The sequence below is a fragment of the Rhipicephalus microplus genome, chromosome 3, assembly GCF_043290135.1.
Source record: "Rhipicephalus microplus isolate Deutch F79 chromosome 3, USDA_Rmic, whole genome shotgun sequence".
Classification (NCBI taxonomy): Eukaryota; Metazoa; Arthropoda; class Arachnida; order Ixodida; family Ixodidae; genus Rhipicephalus; species Rhipicephalus microplus.
In genome coordinates, this window is record NC_134702.1 from 25,467,366 (window position 1) to 25,490,896 (window position 23,531).

Here is a 23,531-nt window from a genome sequence, read left to right on the forward strand (position 1 = left end):
CTTCGTGCACGTCGCGGCGTGACAACGCTGCGATGACAGCAGACTAGTCGGCTTTCTCAAATGGCTGTCAACTCGCCGGCTACTTCTCAGCGCCAGCAGGACGAATCGTCGGCCGATCAGAATGTGTCGTTCGAGGATTACGTCGGTGTGCTGTGCTACTACAGTGATACGCGATGTGGACTTGTGGACTACCCCATCAAGGGCCTCTGGTTGCCACACAAAGAAATCGTCCCCGGCGAAAGCTGGGACACCACGATGGAGACCTTGCTGCGAGACGTGAGACCTTTTATTTCGTAACGCGCGTCCGCCTGGGTACACACCCTTGTATCGGTTCACCGCGCTTTTTGATCGTCGTCCGAGCAGCCACAATGGCATGTTGCTTTCGCTTTCTAAGTCGTAAAGTAAACGCGTGATGTCTTCGTTTTGAGCCTATTCGTTCAAATACGTCTACAATGTGTATCTCCTTGTAGGCGGCAGGAAGTTGCAATGCTTCGCGCTACGGGAAACAGTCTCACACCAATAACGTCGTGTTTTCGTACAAGCTAAAGGCTTGAAAACGATAAAAACTCACGTAGCATATGAGTTCTAAATAAGCCCCGCAGCATGGAAAGCCGCGTGCAGAAATGTTTACGTCTTCAAGATGCATAGACAAGTAGCACTTCCACGAATGCCGTGCCCTGAAATTTGCAGCCTTACAAGCAAACTCATGCGCAATTTCGATACACACATGGCGGAAGCTTTGAAAGCAGAAAGCATGACGCTCTCCGATATGTCGAACGTGTATGACCGAGGCCTCTGTATAACGATACTTTATACGTCACGCTGTCTGACATTTTCAACGAAAAAGACCTTCACAAAAAAGCGGTCGCCATAATTAGGTATGCTGAAGGTCTCAAGTACATTGTTACCAAAGCCGGGTAGCCAAAACGAGGTCGCGGTGCGGTGCGTCAGCAGACCGCGACCTTCTTGTGTCTCACACTTGACGAGCGCGCCAAAGTGAGTTCGCGCGCGCATTTTGAGTGGTTTTTGTGACTGGAACTCTCTTGAGACGTCACCAAGAGTGTACAAGAGCATTAAAAAGCATTGCAAGTGGAACGCTTGATGTGTCATCGTTTTTCACTGATATGGACTGTGCCTTTGCAGTTGTCCATCAAGTCGTTCACCAATCAGGGTATCATACAAGTGTTACGGATACAACCAGCTCTTCATCGGCCCTTTTTCACGAGAGTCATCTTTGCAGTGCGAGTCAACGAGCCAATGGAACAGCCTGCCGAAGAAACGGTGCAGTTCGTCACGACTTTCCTTTTTCTGCTGTGGTATTGTGTGGTTTATGTTTGGTTGCGAAACAGGCGACTTCACTTAAAAAGGAAGCGTTGCCTTCTTTCATGCCAAGCAACTTTGTAATATGTGTGTATTCAAAAGACTATGGCATTGAGCTTGTTTTATACGATAATAGTGACGAACAGAGCAGTAAAACAATGACAGGATGGACTAAACAGGACCACCGCTGTTTTTTTACTATCAATACGTGACTTGGGTTTGGGGCTCATGAGTCACCACCAGCAAGACACATTTCTGCCTGCTTATTTATCTCTATTTTCATATTTACTACACCTCTATTGGAAACTGCGAGTAACGGCCGTTATTTTTTTCTTATTAGCTTCGTGGAGTGGTGTCTAACACAATGGACTCCTTGATCCGCTCCCCTTCTTCTGTGCATCTTGTTGATAAAAACGTTAGAGTTGTAAAATAATGGATCGCTTGCAGTTGAACAAGTGATTGCAGTTAGACAAAGGGATTGTCAAAACTTTCTGACAAAGATCGCCCCTATCTTGTCTTGACTAAGCATTGGCCCCAACCTACGGTTTACCTTGTTCGTTTACAGTGCATTCTGCAGATAGCTGAATTGCTTGTTTGACACTTTTGTTCTTGAAATTTAGTGCTAAAATTAGGTGCACCCACAAAATTTCTGTCTGTTGATTGAGAATTATTAAAAGTCTTCAAAGGCTTTTTGTATGTAGTAAATGCTGCATTAACTATTTCATGGCCAAAAAAATGGGTGAATTCAACTTACAAACTATGTTAGGTTGTTAGAATCTCCTTTCAAGAAATCCGTGCAACCATTTATCATACAGGTTTCATGCCAAATGCTGTACATATGCACGAACCGGTTAATGGCTTTCCCTTTGTCTATTGTTCTGTAGGCCAGAAACGCATTGCATTATTGGATACACTTACCGAATATGTTGCATTGCTAAATGAAATTCTTAAAACTATTATAAATAGCTAATACAATGACCAGACATGTTAATTATTTGTTTAACATTATATTTAATAAAAAAATACTTGGCTACATATGACTTTTGTTTCCGTAGATGGGGATGTATAACAGGCACAATGCAGCTTTGTTTTTTATTGCAACCCAATCTCAAAAAAGGATAAGCTTTTATCTTTGTAACCATCTTTGTTGACAAACATGGCTCTTGACCTGTTAGGTATTCCTTAAATGTCACAATGTAGCATTTTTGAAGTTTTAAGTCATATAATGTTGGCTCCATAATTAATGGCATATTTGTTGTCAAGAGTCTATACAGTTCTATCTATATATTTCGCTTTACTGTTTTTCTTTTTGAACCCATTTTTCTGAGTCAACGCACTGATTAAACTTGCTTGCTTTCAGGTTCCGCAATGTCTAGAGTAGATGCTACTTTGCTAGTAGTTTCTCTAAATTAAGTTATACTTTAATATGGGCAAAGGCAGTTATCACTAGTTGAGGTGGATGCTACTGTTGTACTCGGGAATGAAAGTATGAGTCATTTTCGTGGCTGAGTGATTACGATGTTCTATACTGTTTTACACAAAAAAAGTTGAGTGTCTGAGTCTCTGCTGCAATAACAACTTTTTCAGTATAAGTGAAATGTTTAAGTTCTTGTGTACTTCATTCATTCGCTTGCATGTTAAGGAGACCTAGGGTGTCTAGATAAATCCAGTCCTGAACTAGGGCATCCTTTATAATCATCATTTGTGTAGTTCTGATACTTACCCCGCTCTCCTCCCACCCCCTCAAATATTCAGAGAGCCTGCAATTGAACAAGATGAAATGAAACAGGATGTTACTTTGAGGTAGCATACTTTGGATAGTAGAGCACTTGTAGCTGGTCTTAAGCTTGTGCAGCTAGATTAAAAAATAGGGAATGCCAAAGATGGGTTGCAGGATAATATTTTGTTGCAAACAACTCAGCTTGCACGTAAGCAATCAAACTTGTCTTGCTTGAGGGTGTTGATAGACTGATAGCACCTTATTAACTTTCACTTGTTAATTTTTTTCGGTAATACAATGTGATGCATTGTCCACGCTTTGGGCAAATGAAATAGTCAGAGCCTTGATTTGAACCTCTCTGCGCTGGACCTCACAGCAGGCGTGCTTCCCTCAAATGAAAGTACGCATAATGAAAGTACACAGAAATGTACAGATTGCAAAAGTAGTGGTTATGTTAGCTACTAAACAATTTTGAAATACACAATTTTACACTACAGAGTAATAGATTTTAGTTTCAAGAATGAATAAACGTAAAATAGTTGCCACAAATAAGAGCATAAGAAGAAATACTACTGTAAATACAAACATATGTATGTACATATATGCATATATATATTCACAGATATACATTCGTGAACAGAAACATGGGAGACTGAAAATTATATAATCGAGACAGAACTTTACAGAATATCTAACATTTTGAGAAGGATCTGAATTTCCAGTTCAGCATTTCAAGAGTTGGTACATGACTGTGTCAATCATTGCTGGGTACACATTACAGTCTGTCATGATTTGGTTGTCAATCATTTGCCTCCCATAATTTGTGTGTGCTCTTTCGACAGCTGTGCATTTTATGCAAGTCATGGGTAATTTTTCCACTTAACTAGGGACGGGTAAGTGAACTGAAGCCTTGGATACATTCCGCAAAGAGGTTCTGAACCACTTTTTCAAGCAATTATTAAATGACCTCACTATTGGAATTCATTGCTTCACGAATCTATTGCCACAATAGTATCTCAAATCCGTGAAGATTGCGTGGAGTTTTAGAGATTTGTGGTGCGCTTTAAGTTTTTTTTTTGTCTTTTTCTATCTCGACAAGCATGCCGGAAACTATAAAATGAAGGCTAGCACGAAGGGAAGGTAGTCAGCGTGCATCATCACCTTGAGAGCGTTTGATGAAATGTCGCCGCTCTGTATTATTGTGATTTTTGTGTGCATGAGCGTGGCTGTGCTTTAATGGTAGCAGACTTTAAATGCATGGCACTTGCACACGATGGGACCTCATGGCAATAAGTGCATTTGATCTAAACGTCATTTCTGGTTTCTGTTGGCTAATAACCAATAGTATGCTATTTGTTCTTCGACATCAAACAGCAGCTGATGGCAGCTCAAAAGAAAAAAAAAAAGTGAGCACTCTTTTTTGTTTGAAAAGAAAGCACTGCAAAGGCTAAAAATGGCAACTTCGCGCTCAGCTTCTAAACTCCTTGCCATGCACGACTGCAAAATTTGGCTGAGCTGTTCGCTCACGAATGCCAAGAAGCGGTTTTCACATCATCATCATTAGCCTGACTATGCCCACTGCAGGGCGAAGGCCTCTACCATGTTCCGCCTATCAACCTGTTTCTGTGCTCTCTGCTGTCACATTATACCTGCAAGCTTCGTAATCTTATCTGCTACCTAATTTTCTGTTTCCCCCTCACACGTTTGCCTTCACTGGAAATCCGGTCAGTTACCCTTGATGGCCACCAGTGTGGTTTAGGACCCCTTTAATGGCGGTGAAAAATCAACCCTTATGAGGCTTTCTGTTCTTTTATGGTGCAATGCAGGCGAACCCGATACACATCCAATGGGTGTCTGCCGAGGAAATTCAGCGCATGGTAAAGGTGCGGCCATTGCCGTTCCTCGGGGTGGAGCCCGCCGAGCTCTGCAAGCTGCTGCTTCAAAACCGGCAACCGCCCGTGCCGTGCGAGTTCCTCGAAATGAACGCCAGCACGCCTCTGACGGCACAGGGCTCGCCCACTCGACCCAGCGTGCCCGCCCGAGAATCACAGATCGAGCAGATGCTGGAGTCAGCGAAGTTTGGCCAACAAGGTTTGTTGAAATTCAAGCTGCGCAGGCATCGAAATGTGGGCTAGGTCGTATACGTTCATGATACGCAAATTCCCAGATAAATTATGGTTGTATCACTGCATACTACCAGTTGTAACATTAGGGGCTAAAGCATAGAGGATGACAAGAAAACTGGAGCAAAAGTTGAGAACAATGCTGTGTGCAGTGGAATGACGAACATTAAGAAATTAGAGATGGATGGAATGGCCCAGAGAATGATCAGATATATAGTTGACATCAAGTGAAAGAAATTGACCTGGGCTGGCTACGTAATGCATAGAGCAGAGAACCGTTGGACAGTAAAAGCGCCAGAAGCTTGCCAGCAGATAGGAAGTGCCGTTGCAGACCTACAGGCTAGCAATGAAGCGCCATAACCACTAGACAACTGGGGTGGGTGCAAGTGCCAAGATAAGTGGTCACTATTGGCGATAGGAGTTTCAAGGCAACGTTATGAATTTTAATGTCGAGTTTACATGCACTTCGTGCTGAGCTTAGGTGTGTTTAACCATAGAGTTTCTTATAGATCCACTAGAGGGAACTCTGGCACTAGTGTCTATGGGAGCTACAACGCATGGCGCTTCAGCGAGCATGGGAATGGTGGGTAGTACACGGATTTGTCTAGTTTTCGTACTTTCAGCTCAGGTTAGAGCCGTGGCTTGAAGTTGCTGTTTCACAAAGCAACAATTGATAAATGTTCAGCAGTTGCACTTCAATACTTTGACCTTCTAGGCTCACCATTTTAAATCGGCTCGCGAAATTTATAACCATTCGTTCTTTAATTCGAAACAAAACTGAAGCACAGTAATAAACGAGGCCGCAAGTGCGTTCGAGGCCCGCAAGTACGAAAACTAGGCAAATCCGTGTACTACCCATCATTCCCATGGTTGCTGAACTATCGCAGCATCAAAGTTTCTTGTAGTTAATTTTAGGAAGCTCTATGTGTTGTTGCGACTCCGGGTCCCGCGGGTCTCAGTTTGGTAGCGGGCACCCGTCCTAGGACTCATCGTCGAACAAGTCAGATGAGGTGCTCGTAAGAGCGACAACAATTTATTTACATGGTTAGTAACTGAGAAGGAGAACGAGAAGTCAAAAACTGTGCAGGAGAACGGTTAAACTGGGGAACTTAAAATACATGAAAGTCTTCGGCTTATATAGCGCCTCGTTGACAACCCTGGGTGCGTTGTCCGCGGCTTCCGCCAATAGGATGCTCCATGGTCTGGGTGCTCCACCCACGGAGGAGAGGAAAGACACCACACAATGCATGCGGAGAAGGCACAGTCTACACGATGCCCAAATATGGTGACAAACGCACTGCACCGACGTTTTCGCACACGTCACCAAGTTTCGCGCACATCTTATGATATTGGTTTCCAAGATTCTTCTGGCAGTTGGGGGAGGTTCAAAAAACCGGCTGCCAGTACACGTGTCAAACTTGCCTGACTGTTTGGGTAGGACAATGTAGTGGTGCGCCAGCATATCGTCAAAGTATGCCACCCCATTCAGCCGATCTTATGGAGAAAGGGGGAAGGAGGAGTGGTCGACTAATCCCTCGTTGTCGAGGCGGGCTCCCGCAAGGGCTACAGCAGATAGTGCCCTTTCCTTTCCTTCAACCCAACATTCCATTCCTGTTTGTTTGCTAGAAGCTGTGGCTTAGCTGCGCATATCCGGGGCTCCGCTTATCCTCACAAGATGCAGCCACAACCAGTTTGGCTTTAGCTTTCAGCCTGAACTGCAAATACCGGTACCATGCTGGTTTCGAGATTTCCAGATCCTCGGTGACCTCAAAAATGGCCCAGCTGCCTCCTTGTCTGCCTCGAAAGCCTTGCTTGCAGCAAACACAATGGCTTTTCTTGAGTCGAGCTCACAATGGTCACTCTTGGCTCGTGCGTTTTCTTTGCGCGAACCAGTCCCGAATCCCTCGTTCAGGTTTTGGCGAGAGGAAATCAACCCGTCTTGACGGCACACCCTTGCTTGGAATGCGTCGAAATATTTTCGTCCCACTCACAAAGGCCGAAAAACTTTAATAATGATGACGGTCGTAACAGTGTTTAACCAAATTAGGGCCTCTACTCTAAGTGGCAAATATATTATTAAAATGACTGAGTCATACTCACATTACATTAATGTAAGATATATATGTGGAACTCTACAAATGCCTATTTGTACCTGGCATACGAATTTTTAAAATGTTAATATGCGAATATGTAGATTGATACTGCAGCATTTTGCTCTGTCGGGTATGTTCTCCATACCTTTTCTGTTTTTTTATGTGCTAATAAAAAATTTGTGTCATCAAAGGCATAAGTAAAACTGCATAAGAGTTGTGTGTTTAATGTTATTACTGTACAGTATTCCAGAAGTCGCATAAATATGTTGAATTGTCTTGTTCTCCCATTGAGTCTTTTGTATTAATGCTTCTTCTCGCAGAGCAAGATGCTGTACGCTTTGACTTCTTCAAATTTACTAAACCGAGCACGTATATGAACGAAGCAACATTCCAGAGGTACGTCACCAGCCTAGGTTGGGAGCGGTCGCCACTGCTGTCCGACTTGTTCAGGTGAGTTCTCTCACAGGCGCACTCTGCTTTTGCCAAAAAAAGTTAAGCCGCTAGTAAGATGAGTACTGTTTGGCTATGCTGCCGGCACTCACTGGTTGTGTTGGAAAAATGTTAACATTTATAAATCCTTACATTTTCTCTAGAGAGATCATAGCTGTATTACATTGACTAAATGAATCGAAAAATGGTTCTAAAAAGACATCTTATATCCACATCTTCATAAAACAAACTTTCTTAGTGCCATATAACCTCCCATTTCACCCTTAACTTTTGTTGTGTCTTATTATGGGAATGTGACAAGACTGTATCGTTTAGTGTACGGGCAAAGAGAACATTCCTTTAGTGTACGGGCAAAGAGAACAAGTTTGCGAGGGTCAGCTCAGCTGTGAGACCAAAGCTTTGGGTTTTATTTTAACTTTCGTTTTTTGCCTTAATGAATCCAAACTGTTGTTTTTCTTGGTGTGCTCAGAGCGATGGATGTGCACAATCGTGGCGCGCTGACCTACAAGGAGCTCGTACTAGGTCTGGCAGCCATGGAACCAGGAACCCAGCACGGCGGGAACCCCGGGGAGCAGCGCTGCCGTCACATATTCCGCCTCTACGACACCAACTGCGATGGCATCATGCAGTATTCCGAGTTCAGGCAAGCTGGCCCCCTTGACAGTGTACTAAACGAAAGTTTGGTAGGGTTACTTTTTTGTGACATTGATCCCCCTCATGCAGAGATAAAATTCTTCAAGGCTGCAATCGATGCAGCCTTGAAGTTTCAGTTTCAGCCTTCCAAATGACAAGACCACCTGTTGGAACGTTGGCTCCAGGGGCACCGCATTTTTCAAATTTTTTTCTTCTCTTCCAAGCTTTCATCTTCTCTATCTTCCATTGAACTTTGCGTTATTTCACCCTCTGTGCAGTGACATTCAAATGGTACTTGGTCGCTAACAGCTTGCTGCATTAGGCTCTCTTTTTGTGTTTGTGCATTTGCTTCAGAAAATAACTTCACTTGGCCAGTTTTGAAGGATTGACAAAGGCTGATGTCCCTGCATTTTATTCTGCCTCTGTCCTTCATCATTCCTTATTTCAACACCATGGAATGCAAAGTGATGATGCCTTTTGCAAACCTTTCCTCGCCACCCCAAAATGGAGTAGAGTATCATGCTTCTGCTTTACGGCAGAGCAATAATGGTTCCACCTATTTACTGTCCCTGCTCATAATGCTTCCAAATTTTCAGGTTGTTGATATGCTGTCACATTAGAATGAATTTGTTAATTAAATTTAGCAAGTATGCTCATCTAACAATGGCACTGTAAGACCTATTCAGATAGCTACTACAGTCGTCTCCCGATAATTCGAAGTCGCTTAATTGGAATTATCGGTTAATTAGAAGTGGAGTGGGGGTCCCGTCAGTTTTGCATACAGTTCAACAGGAAGAAATTCTCGGTAATTGGAAGCTAGAGATGTGAAATTTTGGTTAATTCGAATTTATTTCCAATCGAATTCCCGGAGTAAATCGTCATGTTTGTTAAATTTCCTATTTTCGAAGTGCTAAACAACAATGCGTGTCCGACCGGCACCCAAGGGCATCGCAGTTGACCACAGCGCCGCAGCTCAAAGCGTCAGCTGATGGCATCGCAGTTGCATGCAGCGCCTCATATCACGAAGCGGCTGCTCCGGCGGTTCCAATTCCGGGCCTCATTGTTGATCTTGTTTCGGTCATGTGCGGACTCAGCGTTTCCACGTGCGACGAAGCTCTACGTGCATTTACTATGGCAACTCGCGGGCCTTATCAGACGCTTCACTTGACAAGTGAGCTAGACGTTGATGGTCTCCTGCCAGCTCTCGGCAATGTCCCTTTCGAGGAGTACATTGCCACTGACATTTCGGTAGGAACGTGCGGTGCACTGTCGGACGCTGAGATCATGGAGATGGTTCGGCCCAGCGAGCCTAGTCAGGAAACTGAGGTTGACAACGCCGCCGCCGCAAGAGAGCGACTACCACGGGCTGCTGATGTAGCCGCAGGTCTTGCCCTTGCGCAGTGGTTTTTCACTGCTGAAAGCATCGCCGAGGAATCACTCGGGCACATATACAGCCTGCAGGACTTGCTTTCTGCTGCAAGATTCAGCAAACAGAAGCAAACGGCAATCACGGAATTTTTCTCATAAACTGCTTTGAAATAAATGTATTTTTGGTTCATTGTGGGTAATTGGAATTCCGCTTAATTTGAAGTTTTTCGCGGTCCCCGTGAACTTCGTATTAACGAGAGTCGACTGTATCCACTATATCCTAATGAAAAAAACAATGTACTGATTGTAAAGTACAGGGTGATTCTTTTAGAGCTGATCTATTTTATTGGGCTGTCGTGTTGTTACAAAGTATTTGATTTTAATGCCATTTGTGGCAAAACATTCCGGAACGATAAAAATTTAACGGCCTGTTGTGTTTTTGGATGAGCATTGCAGAAAAAAAAAAAGAGAGAGAGAATGAAGGAGTAATAACACAAACCACAAAATGCTACCCAAAGAGGGAAGACTTGCACCTATAAAACATTTAAAACAATGTCATTTGCATACAAAAAGTGACCAGTAAAGGTTTGCAATGGTTTGCAAACGTTAACAATCACATAGGGACCTACCCTGCTGCATAGGTCAGATATGAACGCGCTCTTGGCTTAGGCTTAATTGAAGTCATCGCTCCATGTTGGGTGCAACACTCCACGGTGTATTGGCAGTGATTTTTACACGTTCCATAGAAATGTTTTTCTTCTGTATTCTATTGTTTTGGTGATGCACATAAAAAACAGGAAGGGCCATGAAATTTTTGCTCTCCCTGAATCTTTTGCTGTAAACAGCATTAAAATCATATTGCGTGTAAAAAAAAAAAAAAACTACAGCTCACTGAGGTAGGTCAGCTCTAAAAGAATCACTGTGTGTAAGTAGCAGTTAACCAAAGTACGCGCTAGTAGTATTCAATACTGCAATAGGATGGAAAGGTGGGCTAGTTGGTGATTCATGATGGTTCAGCGAACTGGGAGCGTGGGGGTAAACAGAGACACAAAGCAAAGAGGAGGCGCACAGCACGAGTGTTGATGCTGTGTGCCTCCTCTTTGCTTTGTGTCTGTGTTTACCCCCGTGCTCCCAGTTCGCTCATTCAATCTGCTCACCATCATTCAATACTGCTCACACAAAATTTGTCCATCTTTCTGCCTGCAGTTTGTCTTTACCTCTTTGTTCACACAGAGGGAAAGCTTCGAGCTTCTGTTGAGCTCCTGTTTAAAGAAAAGGTGTTTGAAATGTTTCTTAGTGTGCACTTTTGTGTTTTCTTGACAACAATGTGCTTCTTTGCTGCTTTTCTTGCTGGTCTGCAGAAAAATGGTTAAGGATATTCAACTCATGAGAGGGATCACTATGGACGAGGCGGCACTGGACAAGTTCACTGCTACGAGTGCTGTGTGAGTTCTTTCTCGACTTTGTTTTGCGCCGCTAAAAAATTATTTCCAAAGGTGTCTTCTGGACTTATCAAGCTTCATTTGTGACCCCGGTGTAGGTTATCACTGTACCTTGTTATATTAGGCTGTACAATGCAAAATAACCACAGATACGTTTCTCACCTATGTTTTCCTGTTTTTAACATCCGTATTGTCCAGTTTCAAGAAAGAATCTATGGAAACCTAGAAGCTGAAATCTCCTTTTGACTTACTATTCCTGCATTATTCCTGGCTGATTGACTGCCAACTGTCACTGTGGTGGATATTTTTTTACGTAACTAGAAAAAAGAAAGCTGTGTTAACTCACACGATACTGGGGAAGGAAGTTGGCTTGTTTGTGCAGAAATGCTTGTCACTGTACTAGGAATGAGTGTTCTGTAGTAATAAGTACTGTTTTTGTGCATGTTGTGAGACAGGAGCTTTAACTTGCCCACTGGTGGACAGCTGCCTCTCAATGAGTTTCTTCTGGCCGTCGGACAGCTCAAGTTCAGAGGTACGTCGCTGCTGTTCCGGTCGCCGTCTTCAGTGCTGCCCACGCTCAAGAAGAAGTAGTGAGTGATTCTGTCAAGTCTTATGTTTTCTATTGATTGCTCTGCTAAGTCTTCTGTTATACACCTTTCTTTATGTACTTAACTGTACTTGCGATGGTTCTGCTTACCTGGCAGTGTGTCACCTAACATTGAACATCGATTCTAAACATTAGGCGATTCCGGAAATGTTGAAAGTGTAAAATTTGAAAATGCTACTATGTGCATGTGCTCAAAGAACTGAAGTTTACACATTGTCAAAATCGAAGAGGGTTTGAAGAGTGATGGGTGTGATACGTGCGAAAACTTATTGGTGTGGAAGTATTCATTGTGTTATGAAGAATTGACCAAACTTAAAGAAATTACTTGCTTGAGTCATTGCCGGTGATGTTAAGGAAGTACGGCGGGGATCATGCAGAAAAACGTCCTGTGGAGCTGTGCAGTAAAATGTCGGTACTAACGGTTGTTTATTATTTTTTTCTTGGCTCCTCAACGAGAACACCTCTTCATTTCCAAACATGATGTGCTGATTCTTTATCTCCCTCTGTCTTTCTTGGTCAGTTGCTGTGCTTCAACATTGTCATCACACTCTTAAAATTGTGCAACACCATGCAGTTATGTTGCTTCCCCAAAAATTAAGTTTCCTTGTGGGTTTTCTTCTCTTTTCATTGTTGCAGCACACAGGAATCGCTCATTGAGCCCACCACCAAAAGGTCCAAAATGTTCCACCCAACCATAGGCACCGACAACATGGACCAGAGTGCCGTGTGTGAGTGTGGTTTGTTAACTTCTTTCGTGAAGAGCAATTGAATTCGTTTCATAAGTTCTAATGTATGGCATTCGAAAAACTTGTTGGCTCTGAGGTGCTTGTGATTACTAAGGGATAAGTGCCACAGTCGTATGGGCTGAGAATCTTATACATTGTATGAGCTCGGCTATGCTCCATTACAAATTAAGAAAAAAATATGAGCTTTGTCCACAGAATCGCGACACGCTTGCTCTTTACCCGTGAAGTTCATTAATGCTTGTTGGTTTGTGCTTGAACCGAAGGTACTTTTTCTCGGCTAATAAAATGCTACGCATATTAAGAAGCGTTGTTGTTTCTGCCTAAAACATTACATTTGTCTGACCAGCCTTCTCGGAAACCCTGACGTAACTTACGAGGGCGTTCAAGTGCATGAACTAAAACCTGCGACTTGATAGTGTGTCTGTCTGGTATTGCTAACCGTTGGAAAAACTTGAGAGGTGCTTGATGTCCTAAATATTAATAAGTCCTCCTGGATGGAGCATTTTTGCAAATTGTTTGTGGGAGGGATAGCGATGGTTGTGGGTTGAGCTGACTTTTTTTCTTAAGCTCTAACCAACTATAGGTCTGGTAGCGGGCCTGTGATGTGTGTGGGCTGTGTCGAGCTTGTTTGCTGGAATTTCCTGTCCTAACCTACTGTAACACGAGAACAGCTGCAGCGCTATGAGATACCTCTGTTTTTGAAAGAGTCCTGGTGTTTTAGTCAACCGACGTCTTCCCACCCTACATTCTATCCTGCCTGCAGCGGCTGTAGAAGACTCAGTGTCAGCTGATGCCACCAGCCGTTTTCCTCATCAGGTCGGTCAGTACGAGCTGGCAACTCACTCCGTGAAGGTGCGTCGTACCGGCACCCTCGTGGACGTTCTCTCGCTTTGGCAACTTGAAGGTGAGTTCTCGCAGCAATGTGATTGAATCTTGGCATGCAGAGATGCTTGATAGCTAGCTGTTAGTGTAGTGTATTTACTCAAATGTAGCATCGCTTTTTTCCATATTTTTCCATACCTATGGTCGACCCTTGCGTTACTATCGAATACCGAAATTATATATTATCTTCCTGGACGAAATGAAAAGTCAACCCTCGCATAAAAATCGTGGTTGCTTTACAATCGAGTGAATACGGTAGTTACAATTGCCACAATTCGACATCCCACAACTACGGCTAATACCTGTGTCACAGGTAAGCTTTAGCGCAGTGAAAATATTTCCAAAATGCTCAATGGATTGTTGTACTTAACAAAGATGATGACTCTATGACCAATGCCTCTTTATTCATTCGTTCGTTCCTTGGATCTTGTTCTGGCAGACTTGATGCCTTCAGGTAGTGTGCGAGGGACTATTGGTCAGCTGCCATCTTGTAAAAGGACTCCGTGCCATGGGACACCAACTGGCAAAACAGCATTCCATTCTTGCTGTCGTGGCTACAAGTGGTTCAGGCTAATACTCCCAGGATAACATGCACAGAAATAGCCAACAAAGTGGACTTGAAGACGACTGCTGCTGTTGTGCAATCGGTAGAACATTGCACGTGTTACCTCGTGGTTGTAGGTTCTGTCTCTGCCAGTGGCGAAATTGTCTTTTTGTCCACTTTAATTTCTTTACATTATTATCATAATTACCTCGTTACAGTTAGACTACAAACAGTGTCCCCCATACTTTTCTTGGTTACTGAAAGTTGTATGTAACAAAGAAGATGAGCCCTTGATCAATTCCCCTTTCTTTGTTCAAGATGCTCAATGCTTTTGCTTAGGGTGCATTACAAGAGGTGTTAATGGATGATGTCAGAGATAAAGGTAAAATTGTTTATTAAAGATAAATGGTATTTCTCAACTGTCACGCTGCAATAAAAGAAAGGCGTCTGTTGCTTTTAATGATTGCGGGGATGGCTGAGGAGTAAGTACCACATGCGTTCCTCATTTTAGGCTAGAGGCCGCGTCCGCTAACTTATATTGGGCCATAGTTACAAACAGTAATTAAGATATACTTGGGTGCAAATGAGATAAATAAACTGCTCAGACATAAACAACATGGCTGCTATGCAGCATGGATAGTGGCTTGCTCTCTGGTGATCAGGGCCATAAACAGCCCGAGTTATAGAATAGTGAAACGTTTTTGTACACCAAAATGGTTTACCCACCCTAGGTACTTATGGTGCACCCACGTTCCCAATAATAGGAATGATGGTTTACTCAGTTTCTGAGCCACTGCAATCGGGCTGCACGCTTCAACACAGTGGATCGGGTTCGCCGATTACACTCGCCTGTAAGTACGACGTGCAGCAAGCATTAGTAAGCATCCCAGTGGGAGAGCTTTTAGTACTTTGCACTAGTAGTGAAGTGCTTCTGCTCGAGAGGTCACTGAATTGGAATGATGGAAAGTTTACCTAATTGGTAAGGAATGATCGTAAGAGAAGGTATGGCAGGGCGATTAAATTCAGTGGCCCGAAAATCGGGAGTATTTTACCCTTCGAGGTCAAAACTGCTCGTAATTTGTGCCTTTTTTGCAGGTGCCCCTTTTGCAACCCCCCTGCTGACTGCCGATGCCCTGTGACGTTGTTTGATTATAATTTGCTCTTGACGTCTGTGGCCTGCTCATTTACTTTTTTTCATACCAACTAGTGTGAAGTTTCCCGATGCGCTCTCACTGACTATGTTTCAACAACGTTTTTTTTTTTCTACAGGCACAGCCGCTCTCACAAAGAGTTCTCGACTGGGCGAAAAGACGCGGTTCGAGAGACTGCCTTCGATGGATTCGTTCAACCAAGTGAGATCTCGTGCTTCCCTTCTCTGCCAAGAGCCAATATCAAAGTGCCAGACACTGTTTTACATAAGGAACCCTGATGTACATATTGATAATGAATTATTGACCACAGTGAGGCAACCTGGAAAGGCACGAAGGCAGAGCATGAGGTTTTGTCATTGCCTGTGCCTGCAAGAGACAAACATCTGTAGTATAAGTAATTGTTATAAAGAGGCCTGTTCTTTATTAGGCCACAGCTGATGACGTGGGAGTGACGTCTTCCTGCTAACCTTGACCTCGGTCAGTTCCACGGAGTGAAAAACATTTAAGAGGCGTAACTCTGCTATTTCAGATGACCAGGTAATCTCACGGTCCTAGAGAGTTGCATTATATTAGCGGCATCTGGCGGCAGACGAGGAAATTACCTCCATTTCATTTGTCAAGGGAACTGCTTGCGCGTGTTGCTCCTGTTTCACCACTTTCGTACAGAATGGAGACATGGAGCGCGTTTAATCTTGCTTGATTGTTGCTTTGTTGCCACAGACTCCTTGTGTAAGCTCACAGAAACTGATGCAGCAAAAAACAAAAAAAGGGATGTTAAGAAATTATGTGTTCACTGATGAGAACACCCCTGTCATCTGCCCAAGAATGCTGCCTAAGAGCATATGCAGGGGTGCTTGAAAACTTAGTTGCAGCCCACTCCCCCCCGCCACCCTCCATTTTCCTGCACCATAGTTGCGGCTAATTGCTGCAAGGCACCACTAGTTCCGATGCCTTCATTGATGTATGCTATTTTTATTAGATTATCTGATTGCTTGCAGATGGTCATTATAACGGGAGCTTCCCTTCCTAGATACCATTATATCTTGTATATAGCCAGCACCGAAAAATGTGCTCGAAAAGTGGGGTTGTGGGATATATGCATGGGCTATTAAAGCTTTTTCATTTTTTTGCGGGCTTAAAGCAGAGGTGTGATTAATATTCAAGGAAATGTGTTATTGCGAATAATATTCTAAAAAATGTGTTATTTCTTGCTTCGTGGTCAGTTGTGAAACAGCAGAATGTTAGCTCGTACATTTGAGCTTATCGGCACGTGTTGGAATATTTAATTGATTGATATGTGGGGTTTAACGTCCCAAAACCACTATATGATTATGAGAGACGCCGTAGTGGAGGGCTCCGGAAATTTCGACCACCTGGGGTTCTTTAACGTGCACCCAAATCTGAGCACACGGGCCTACAACATTTGGAATATTGAATGGCACAGAGACAGTATACGAAGAACCTGAGTACTGTTTTGCAACTTGAAAGCTTTATTGGCAAAAGCGGTTAATTGTTTCAACAAAAATCCCCGACCTAAGTGTGTTTCGTTAAGCCATCTTCCTGTTCACCTCAACTATGGTCAGTTGTCAAAGAGCACAATGTTAGCACGTTCATTTGGGCTTATTGGTACATCTTGAGTGTTGAATAGCCCGAACACAGGACGAAAAGCCTGAGTGCTAGCTTGAAACTGAATGCTTTATTTGAAGTAGTGGCTGTTTGTTTTAACGATGAAGTGTTTGAGCTAAATGCATGTCGTGGTTGTCAGCGCAGAAGTCCCACGCTAACGAGATGCTAGCGGGTCTGCGCTACTTCGAGAGAGCCATTCGCAAGGACAACTCAGAGGGACGTCCCGGAGCGGGCCGCATGTCTAAGGATGCCTTCAGCTGGGGCGCGGTGGACCATGAGGCCCTGGCACGCTGCCTGCTAGCCATGTGCCGGCAGACGCGAGACATCATGTTCACCGAGCCGCGTCTGCTGAAGCTCAGCGTGCCCACGTACATCCTTGGTAGGTCTCGCGTGAGTGTTACTACTAGCTAGGCTGGTTGTTTTATGTTCAAACAGGTAAACAGTGAAACACATCTGGACGAGCGATCCAATAGATGCGCTGTTCAAGTTTGGTCCATCGAACCTGCTAGTACCTGTATCTGCATTCTGTTGTCTGCACCTTTGTGCACTGCACTCACCCTATGTGGAAGTACTCCACATGGATGTGCCATGTGGAAGCTGATGGTGTGTGTGTGCATTGAAAGGATAGGATGTGATCATTTCCAACACCTTCAAATTCTCACTTTTGTATGACTATATGTGATGATGAAATATGATGAACAACAACTGTCTGCACTGAGAAAGCAGTTACTATATCTGTGGCTGTTGCATTGCATATGCGCACTAGTTGTCAAGGGCATTCTTGCAAGATCTGCTTAAAATAAATGTACAAGGTACAAAAAAGAAGAAAAAAAAAAGAAAAGGTTTGTGTGTTACTGGCTGGCAGCCACAAGGTCTGCTGCGGCCTAGTGTATTTAACCAGTTGAGTAAAGGGAGGTGCGCAGTCTCATACGCATTCTTTATTAGAATGTTCATCCTCGCCCTGCGCAGTTGGTCAAGACTTGAGGGTTCATTGCTCTTTCATGACGTTTACATAAGCCTGTATCGATCATGTGACGCAACAACAAATGTTCTATTATACTGAAGGCATACAAGATCATGCCCGAGAAGTAGCGGCAGCTACTCCCTTGCCACTTGATGGAGACCAAACTGATTGTGGGGATTTTGTAGGGTTTCACACAACTTGTGTGATAGTGATGATAGCAAGCTCTTCCTGCTTTATGTGAGGCTTCCTATGGGGCATGGTTGTCTTGGGAGATCAGAAGTACCACCACTCTGTTTAAAACAAGCTCCTGTTTTGTATACAGTAGACTCATTAAATGGAACCTGAAGGAACCAGGAAAGTAGGTTGCTTTTAGCATGAGTTTCCGTGACTGATGAACAGGGGTACAGAATTGAAGTATGAAACCAATCATATGTAAGGCAGTCGTTCTATTATAGCTGACATTTTTATTTAGTGAGGGTCTCCAATACATGACTCAAACCAGCTCACAAGAAGTGCTTCCAGGTGTGGTGCCAACTGTTACAGTATTTAATTATAACTGCTGTATCGTTTGTCATTTCTTGTATGCACTTTGAAAAACTCTGCACTGTATGGTAAAAAGAACCTTTTGCGGTGCCCTTGCATAACTCTGTTCTTTTGACTGCTGCCTTTATCAGGCGACATTCACGGGAATTACCGGGACCTGGTGTGCTTTGAGAAGGCGCTCTGGCGAATGGGGCCTGTGCTGACTCCGGCAAACTTTCTCTTCCTTGGTGATTATGTTGACCGAGGGGAGCATGGTGTGGAGGTGAGTCTCGGTGTTATTTGTACGTCTTCCTGTTTTTTACTTATAAAGTAGAGCTCGAGTTCTCCCGAATAATATACAGCAGAATGTTGCAAAAAACTGACAAAGGCTGGCATGATTGATGTTTTTGCTGTGCGGTTCTGCAGTTATAGTCGACGTCCGATTTCTGGAACGCCCGAAATTGCGGACATGCCTGATTTCCCAAACTCATCTGTGGCACCGTCAAGTTTCCCATATAGCCAATGTATTAAAAAGTCCAAAATTCCGAACGTTCATAGCTTTTGCCATCTGATTTTCTGGACTTTCTACTGTTAACAGTGGGCTCGAAGTCACCATCGACATCAGCATTTTGGTTGTTTTCGTACCCTCGAACCCACCATGCTGCGGCTGCCGTGCCCTTGACACCCTCGAAACTGTAAAGGCTGCAATCCAGCGCGAGCTTCATACCGGATGCCGAGACGGCCGTCTAGCCCGAAGAGAATAGCGTGTGGGACGAACTTCCACTTGGGGCCGTTCTTTTCAACAGTCTGCATGCTGCTGGTGTTTCAGTTCCAGCCGGGATAACCTTTGAAGGCTTCACCATTGCTGACAAAGACCTCGTGCTGTGTGCAGAATTGAGCGATGATGAAATCATTCATCAGGTTACGGAGTATTCCGACGACTCCGACACGGAGATCGAAGAGGCAGAGCCTACGCGGCCAACAAGCTCAGCATTGATGCGAGCACTGACACTGTCATTAGTGTACAGCGGCAGTATAATGTTGGCTGAAATTAAAGCAGACATAATTGCGGACAAGTGGAATGCCGTGCAAACGAAAAGACTTTTTTTTTTTTTGTGCCCAAGTGTTCACAAATGTGATAGCGCTGGCTGCATCAGATTTTTAATATAAATGGCTCTTTTCAGAGCCACCTAAATGATGCCTTTGCTGAATTGCAGTGACAATCCTGTACTCCTGCCTTGACTCTCTTCATTAGCGAGAAATACCTATTAAAAAAGTGTTTTTGCTTGCATTCATATTTCCTGACAGCCCGATTTTTCGGATGCTTTCGTGGTCCCTTGAGGGTCCGAGAAATTGTACGCCAACTGTACTGCACCAAGGTGACTTCGCTAGCTCTCACTTTGTGAACAAAAATAGTTAAACCACTTGAAAGCTGTCATTCTTCGTCTAATTATGAAGTTTAGCCATGGCATTGCAGCAGTTTTTAATGTTCACATAAATATATTGCAGCCACATTTAATTTCTCATGTCTGTACAAAAACTGCGGCTAGTTTGAATGTAGTATATTTTAATTTCTTCAACAATTAGCAATGGATGTTTAAACAGACTTAATGTACCTTTTATAAGGTACATTAGGTCTGTTTAAACACCATCTCTAATTGTTGAAGAAATTAAAATATACTACATTCAAACTAGCCTCTGTGGCAACACGCTTGTTGTTGTATATAATGCTGAAAAATGTGTTGTGTGATACTTATTAGGCTCAGTGCAAGGAGCTGGTTTGGAGCATAAAATAACTTGTTATTCTTCTCCGTATGTAACACACGTAAGTTCATATTTAATTTCATTTTTGCCTTCCCCATGTTTTTCAACAGGTCATAGCGCATCTGTTCGCTCAGAAGATACTGGCCCCTGACAAATTCTATCTCCTCAGAGGCAACCACGAGGTGCGAAGCGTGCAGAAGATGTTCACCTTCTACACGTAAGCTCAAGAAAAAATGCACATGCTCCTCTGTCAAATTATTTAATTTCTAGATGCCAAACCTGTGTGCGTTTTGCGCATGAAACCTGAAGCGTTGAGAAAATGGAATAATCGCTTCATAACTGCCGCACATGTCATACCTCTTGAGCGTATATTTACTCTCTTGTCATATCACATCGGTATTATTGGATTGTATCTAGAATTTATGCTGCGGTGGTTTCATAGCCGTGGCATCCTGATCGTGTGCACAAGTTCAGGAATTTTGATTACTAGGAAACTGTGGTAGCCGAGTAGATTGTGTACATATCCTGATTGAAGCTGTACCTTTTAAATGCAGCTTCTGTGCAATAGTATGCTTCAGGATAGAGCTAAGCACTACTAGGAATAAGTGTGACAGATTTCTGGCATCATGCTGAGGCATATCCTTATGCGGAGGTTTCTTTAAGCGAAATGCCAAGTTAGTTAGGCTGACATCTGCCTCATGCTCAAATCGGTATCAGTTCTGGCTCCACGCTTTCCCAGCAAATAGGCTTTTGTGTATGGTTATGAAAGTATGGTTGCTTGTTACCAAGTTATGGTGTATGAAATGCGGTTGTTTATATAATAAATATATTATGGTTATTTGAATACTACGTGGTTATTGGTTGCTGTACTATTACTGGCCTGTTAGACCATTTGACATTCTTATGCCTATTTTTTGTATAACAGTTGACTTCGAGACCTTTTCAGGAGTGAGAATATTCTAAAAACTGAGTAAATAATTGGACAAGTGTGTGAATGTGAAAGTGCACTGCATAGCTACACGCAAGCAGTGTGAGAAAGTTCAGATGTTTTGCAGTTTACGGGGTTAAAAAAAATTTATTGCATGTAACTCGTTTAATAACTTATGCAAATAGCCGTGCATTGCAAAAAATGGTGTCTCACACGAGAGGGATTCTCATACTTCTTTCTCCTGCCTTGAACTTTTGTTTTGCGCAGCGAGTGTGTGAACAAGTTCGGAGAACGGGTTGGCGTAGAGGTGTGGGAGCAGATAAATGCCTGCTTCGACGTCATGCCAATCGCCGCTGTGGTCGACACTAAAGTAAGACACCTTGCTGTTGTGAATTTCTGCCTGATTAGTTCTTCCATAGGTTGGCAAAAAATGTGAAGCTCACTCAAACTCACTCGTGAAACATTTTTGGCCTTTGTACTCACTTGGACTCGGATTCACCACAATTTTTGTCAACCGGACTCGCTCGGACTCAGATTCACGAAATATTTTTCCAGCCCAACTCGCTGGGACTCAAGACTCGCGAAAATATTACTTACTTGAACTCACTCAGACTCAAGACTCACGGCTCTATCTGACTCTGAGTAATTCAAAATAAGCTGACTCGTTGAGCACGTTATCGCACAGTTGGCTTCTTCGAACTCTGTGTGAATGCTCTTTAAAACCAATATTTAGCATAATCCCTGCTGTACTTGGCATCTTTAGATCTCCTACTTTCAAATATGAAGTCTCAGTAGTATCAACCCACCGAGGACATTTTTGTTACAAGGAATAGTTCACATGAAGTATTTTATCACGAACTTTCTGGAAAGTGCTTCTGATGTTGGGGGATAGGGAGCTTGTGGCACACACCTTCCTCCATAACTCGCGCCTCTGATGAACAACATTAAACTGGCGTACGAATTCTGGGGCATTGAAGTGTATGCGAGTTGGCACAAGTATAAACGGGAGCCCACATTAAGCTGATAGTAATACAAAAGTTGAGTAAATAAAACCATAGATCGTCAAAAAAAGTTTGAACCTCACTCGACTCACTCATGAAATATGTTTTGCCCTTCGGACTCGCTCGTACTCAGACTCACCGAGATTTATTTCTCAACCGGGCTCACGTGTATTTATGCTCGGCAAAGTACTACAGTCGAAACCCGCAATAACGAAATCGCCGGGGAAACCGAAAAATTTCGTTTTTGCGAGAATTTCATTGCCGCGAGTATGAGACATAAAAACAGTGATACGGCCAGAAGAACGAAAATTTATTGCCAGAAGTCGGTCAACTTACTTTGCCGACCCTTGTCATGCAACAACTTCAAAGCTTTGCCTTCGCACTGGAAAAAGTGGTCCATTGCTACGTCGTCATCATGTGCTCCGAAGGAGCGAAGGGTGTCTAGCGCATCCAAAACAACCTGCGGGTTGTTTCGAATGCGCTAGCGCGTCGTTCCTGCCCGCAGTCTCACTGTCAACGAAGTTAGGGCTAAGGCCGACTCCGATGTCGCGCCGCGCTCGTAGACCGCGCGCCCGCTCATAGTAATCTGATCGTGCATCCGGTGCGGTCACTCGTAGTAATCTGACCGTGCCGCCGCTTACAGCTTCGTTGCTTGCGACGAAGCACGTCGCCACGAGTGCGCTAGCGCATCGTTCCTGCCCGCAGTCTCGCTGTCGGCGGAGTGAGGGCTAAAGACGGCTCCGATGACGCGCCGCGCTCGTAGTAACCTGATCGCGCATCCGCCTACTGCTCCTAACTAAAGCGTAATTATATCTTAAGTGATCATCGAGCCGTGAACACGTTGCGAAGCAGCGTTTTTCGAGAGCCTAGTCCTCGCGACGCACAAGCAGCAGACGATGATCTCCCGGAGCGAGCATCGGGCCAATGGCGAGGCGAGCTGAGGCAACATGGCGGCCACAGCCAATCAAGGGCCTCGAAACGACCTTCAAACATTTGCTTTTTGTGCGCTTGTTTTTAAAAGGAGGAGCCAGCTGAGGCAGGAAAGCTAAACACTGAGAAATGCTCTTTCCGATGAGCCCAAGAACCCGGCTCTCGGCCCTGCCATCGCGAAGCACCATGGTAGAAAATTCGTTAATGCGTGATCGCTGTCCAAAAACATTTCGTTGCCGCGAGATATGTAATACATGGGCTTCTATGAACGTTCGCCAGGGATCCGGAAATATTTTGTTGCCGCGGGGATTTCGTATACGCGGGGTTTCGCTATTGCGGGTTTCGACTGTACTCAGCTGGACTAGCTCGGACTCATGGCTCAGTATGAGTCTGAACGAGTCTGAGTTGACTCACGAGTGACTTTGCCGACCTATGCTTCGGACAGATTTGTTTGAAGAGTGGCACACGTACGAAGCGAGAACAAAGACGTGAGAGGGTCTCGTATTTGATATCTCTACAAAACCAGCTGACTGTAGAAACAGGCCACTCACAAACACACCAGAGGAAAACACTGTGCACAGACCACCAATCAAAATATGGCCACACCTATACTAAACCTTGCTTTGCATCATCATTTATATCCTACAGGTTTGTGATCATTTACATATTGCTTTCATATAATATATATGCAAAAATAAACAACGATAAACGAAAAGT

At 43.8% G+C, this 23,531-nt stretch overlaps 1 protein-coding gene across 1 annotated transcript in view; it reads left to right on the forward strand.

The window, feature by feature from the left end:
- Positions 1-60: 60 nt before the first annotated feature.
- Positions 61-23,531, forward strand: part of LOC119177291 (uncharacterized) — a 36,549-nt gene continuing 13,078 nt past the window's right edge. The window contains exons 1-14 of the mRNA XM_075889115.1: positions 61-276; positions 1,144-1,281; positions 4,867-5,131; positions 7,577-7,706; positions 8,176-8,349; positions 11,069-11,152; positions 11,605-11,739; positions 12,393-12,484; positions 13,266-13,406; positions 15,198-15,280; positions 16,850-17,084; positions 18,344-18,474; positions 20,066-20,172; positions 21,151-21,253. Of these exons, the coding sequence (XP_075745230.1) occupies positions 61-276; positions 1,144-1,281; positions 4,867-5,131; positions 7,577-7,706; positions 8,176-8,349; positions 11,069-11,152; positions 11,605-11,739; positions 12,393-12,484; positions 13,266-13,406; positions 15,198-15,280; positions 16,850-17,084; positions 18,344-18,474; positions 20,066-20,172; positions 21,151-21,253 (2,034 nt within the window). The remainder of the gene's footprint in view (positions 277-1,143; positions 1,282-4,866; positions 5,132-7,576; positions 7,707-8,175; positions 8,350-11,068; positions 11,153-11,604; positions 11,740-12,392; positions 12,485-13,265; positions 13,407-15,197; positions 15,281-16,849; positions 17,085-18,343; positions 18,475-20,065; positions 20,173-21,150; positions 21,254-23,531) is intronic.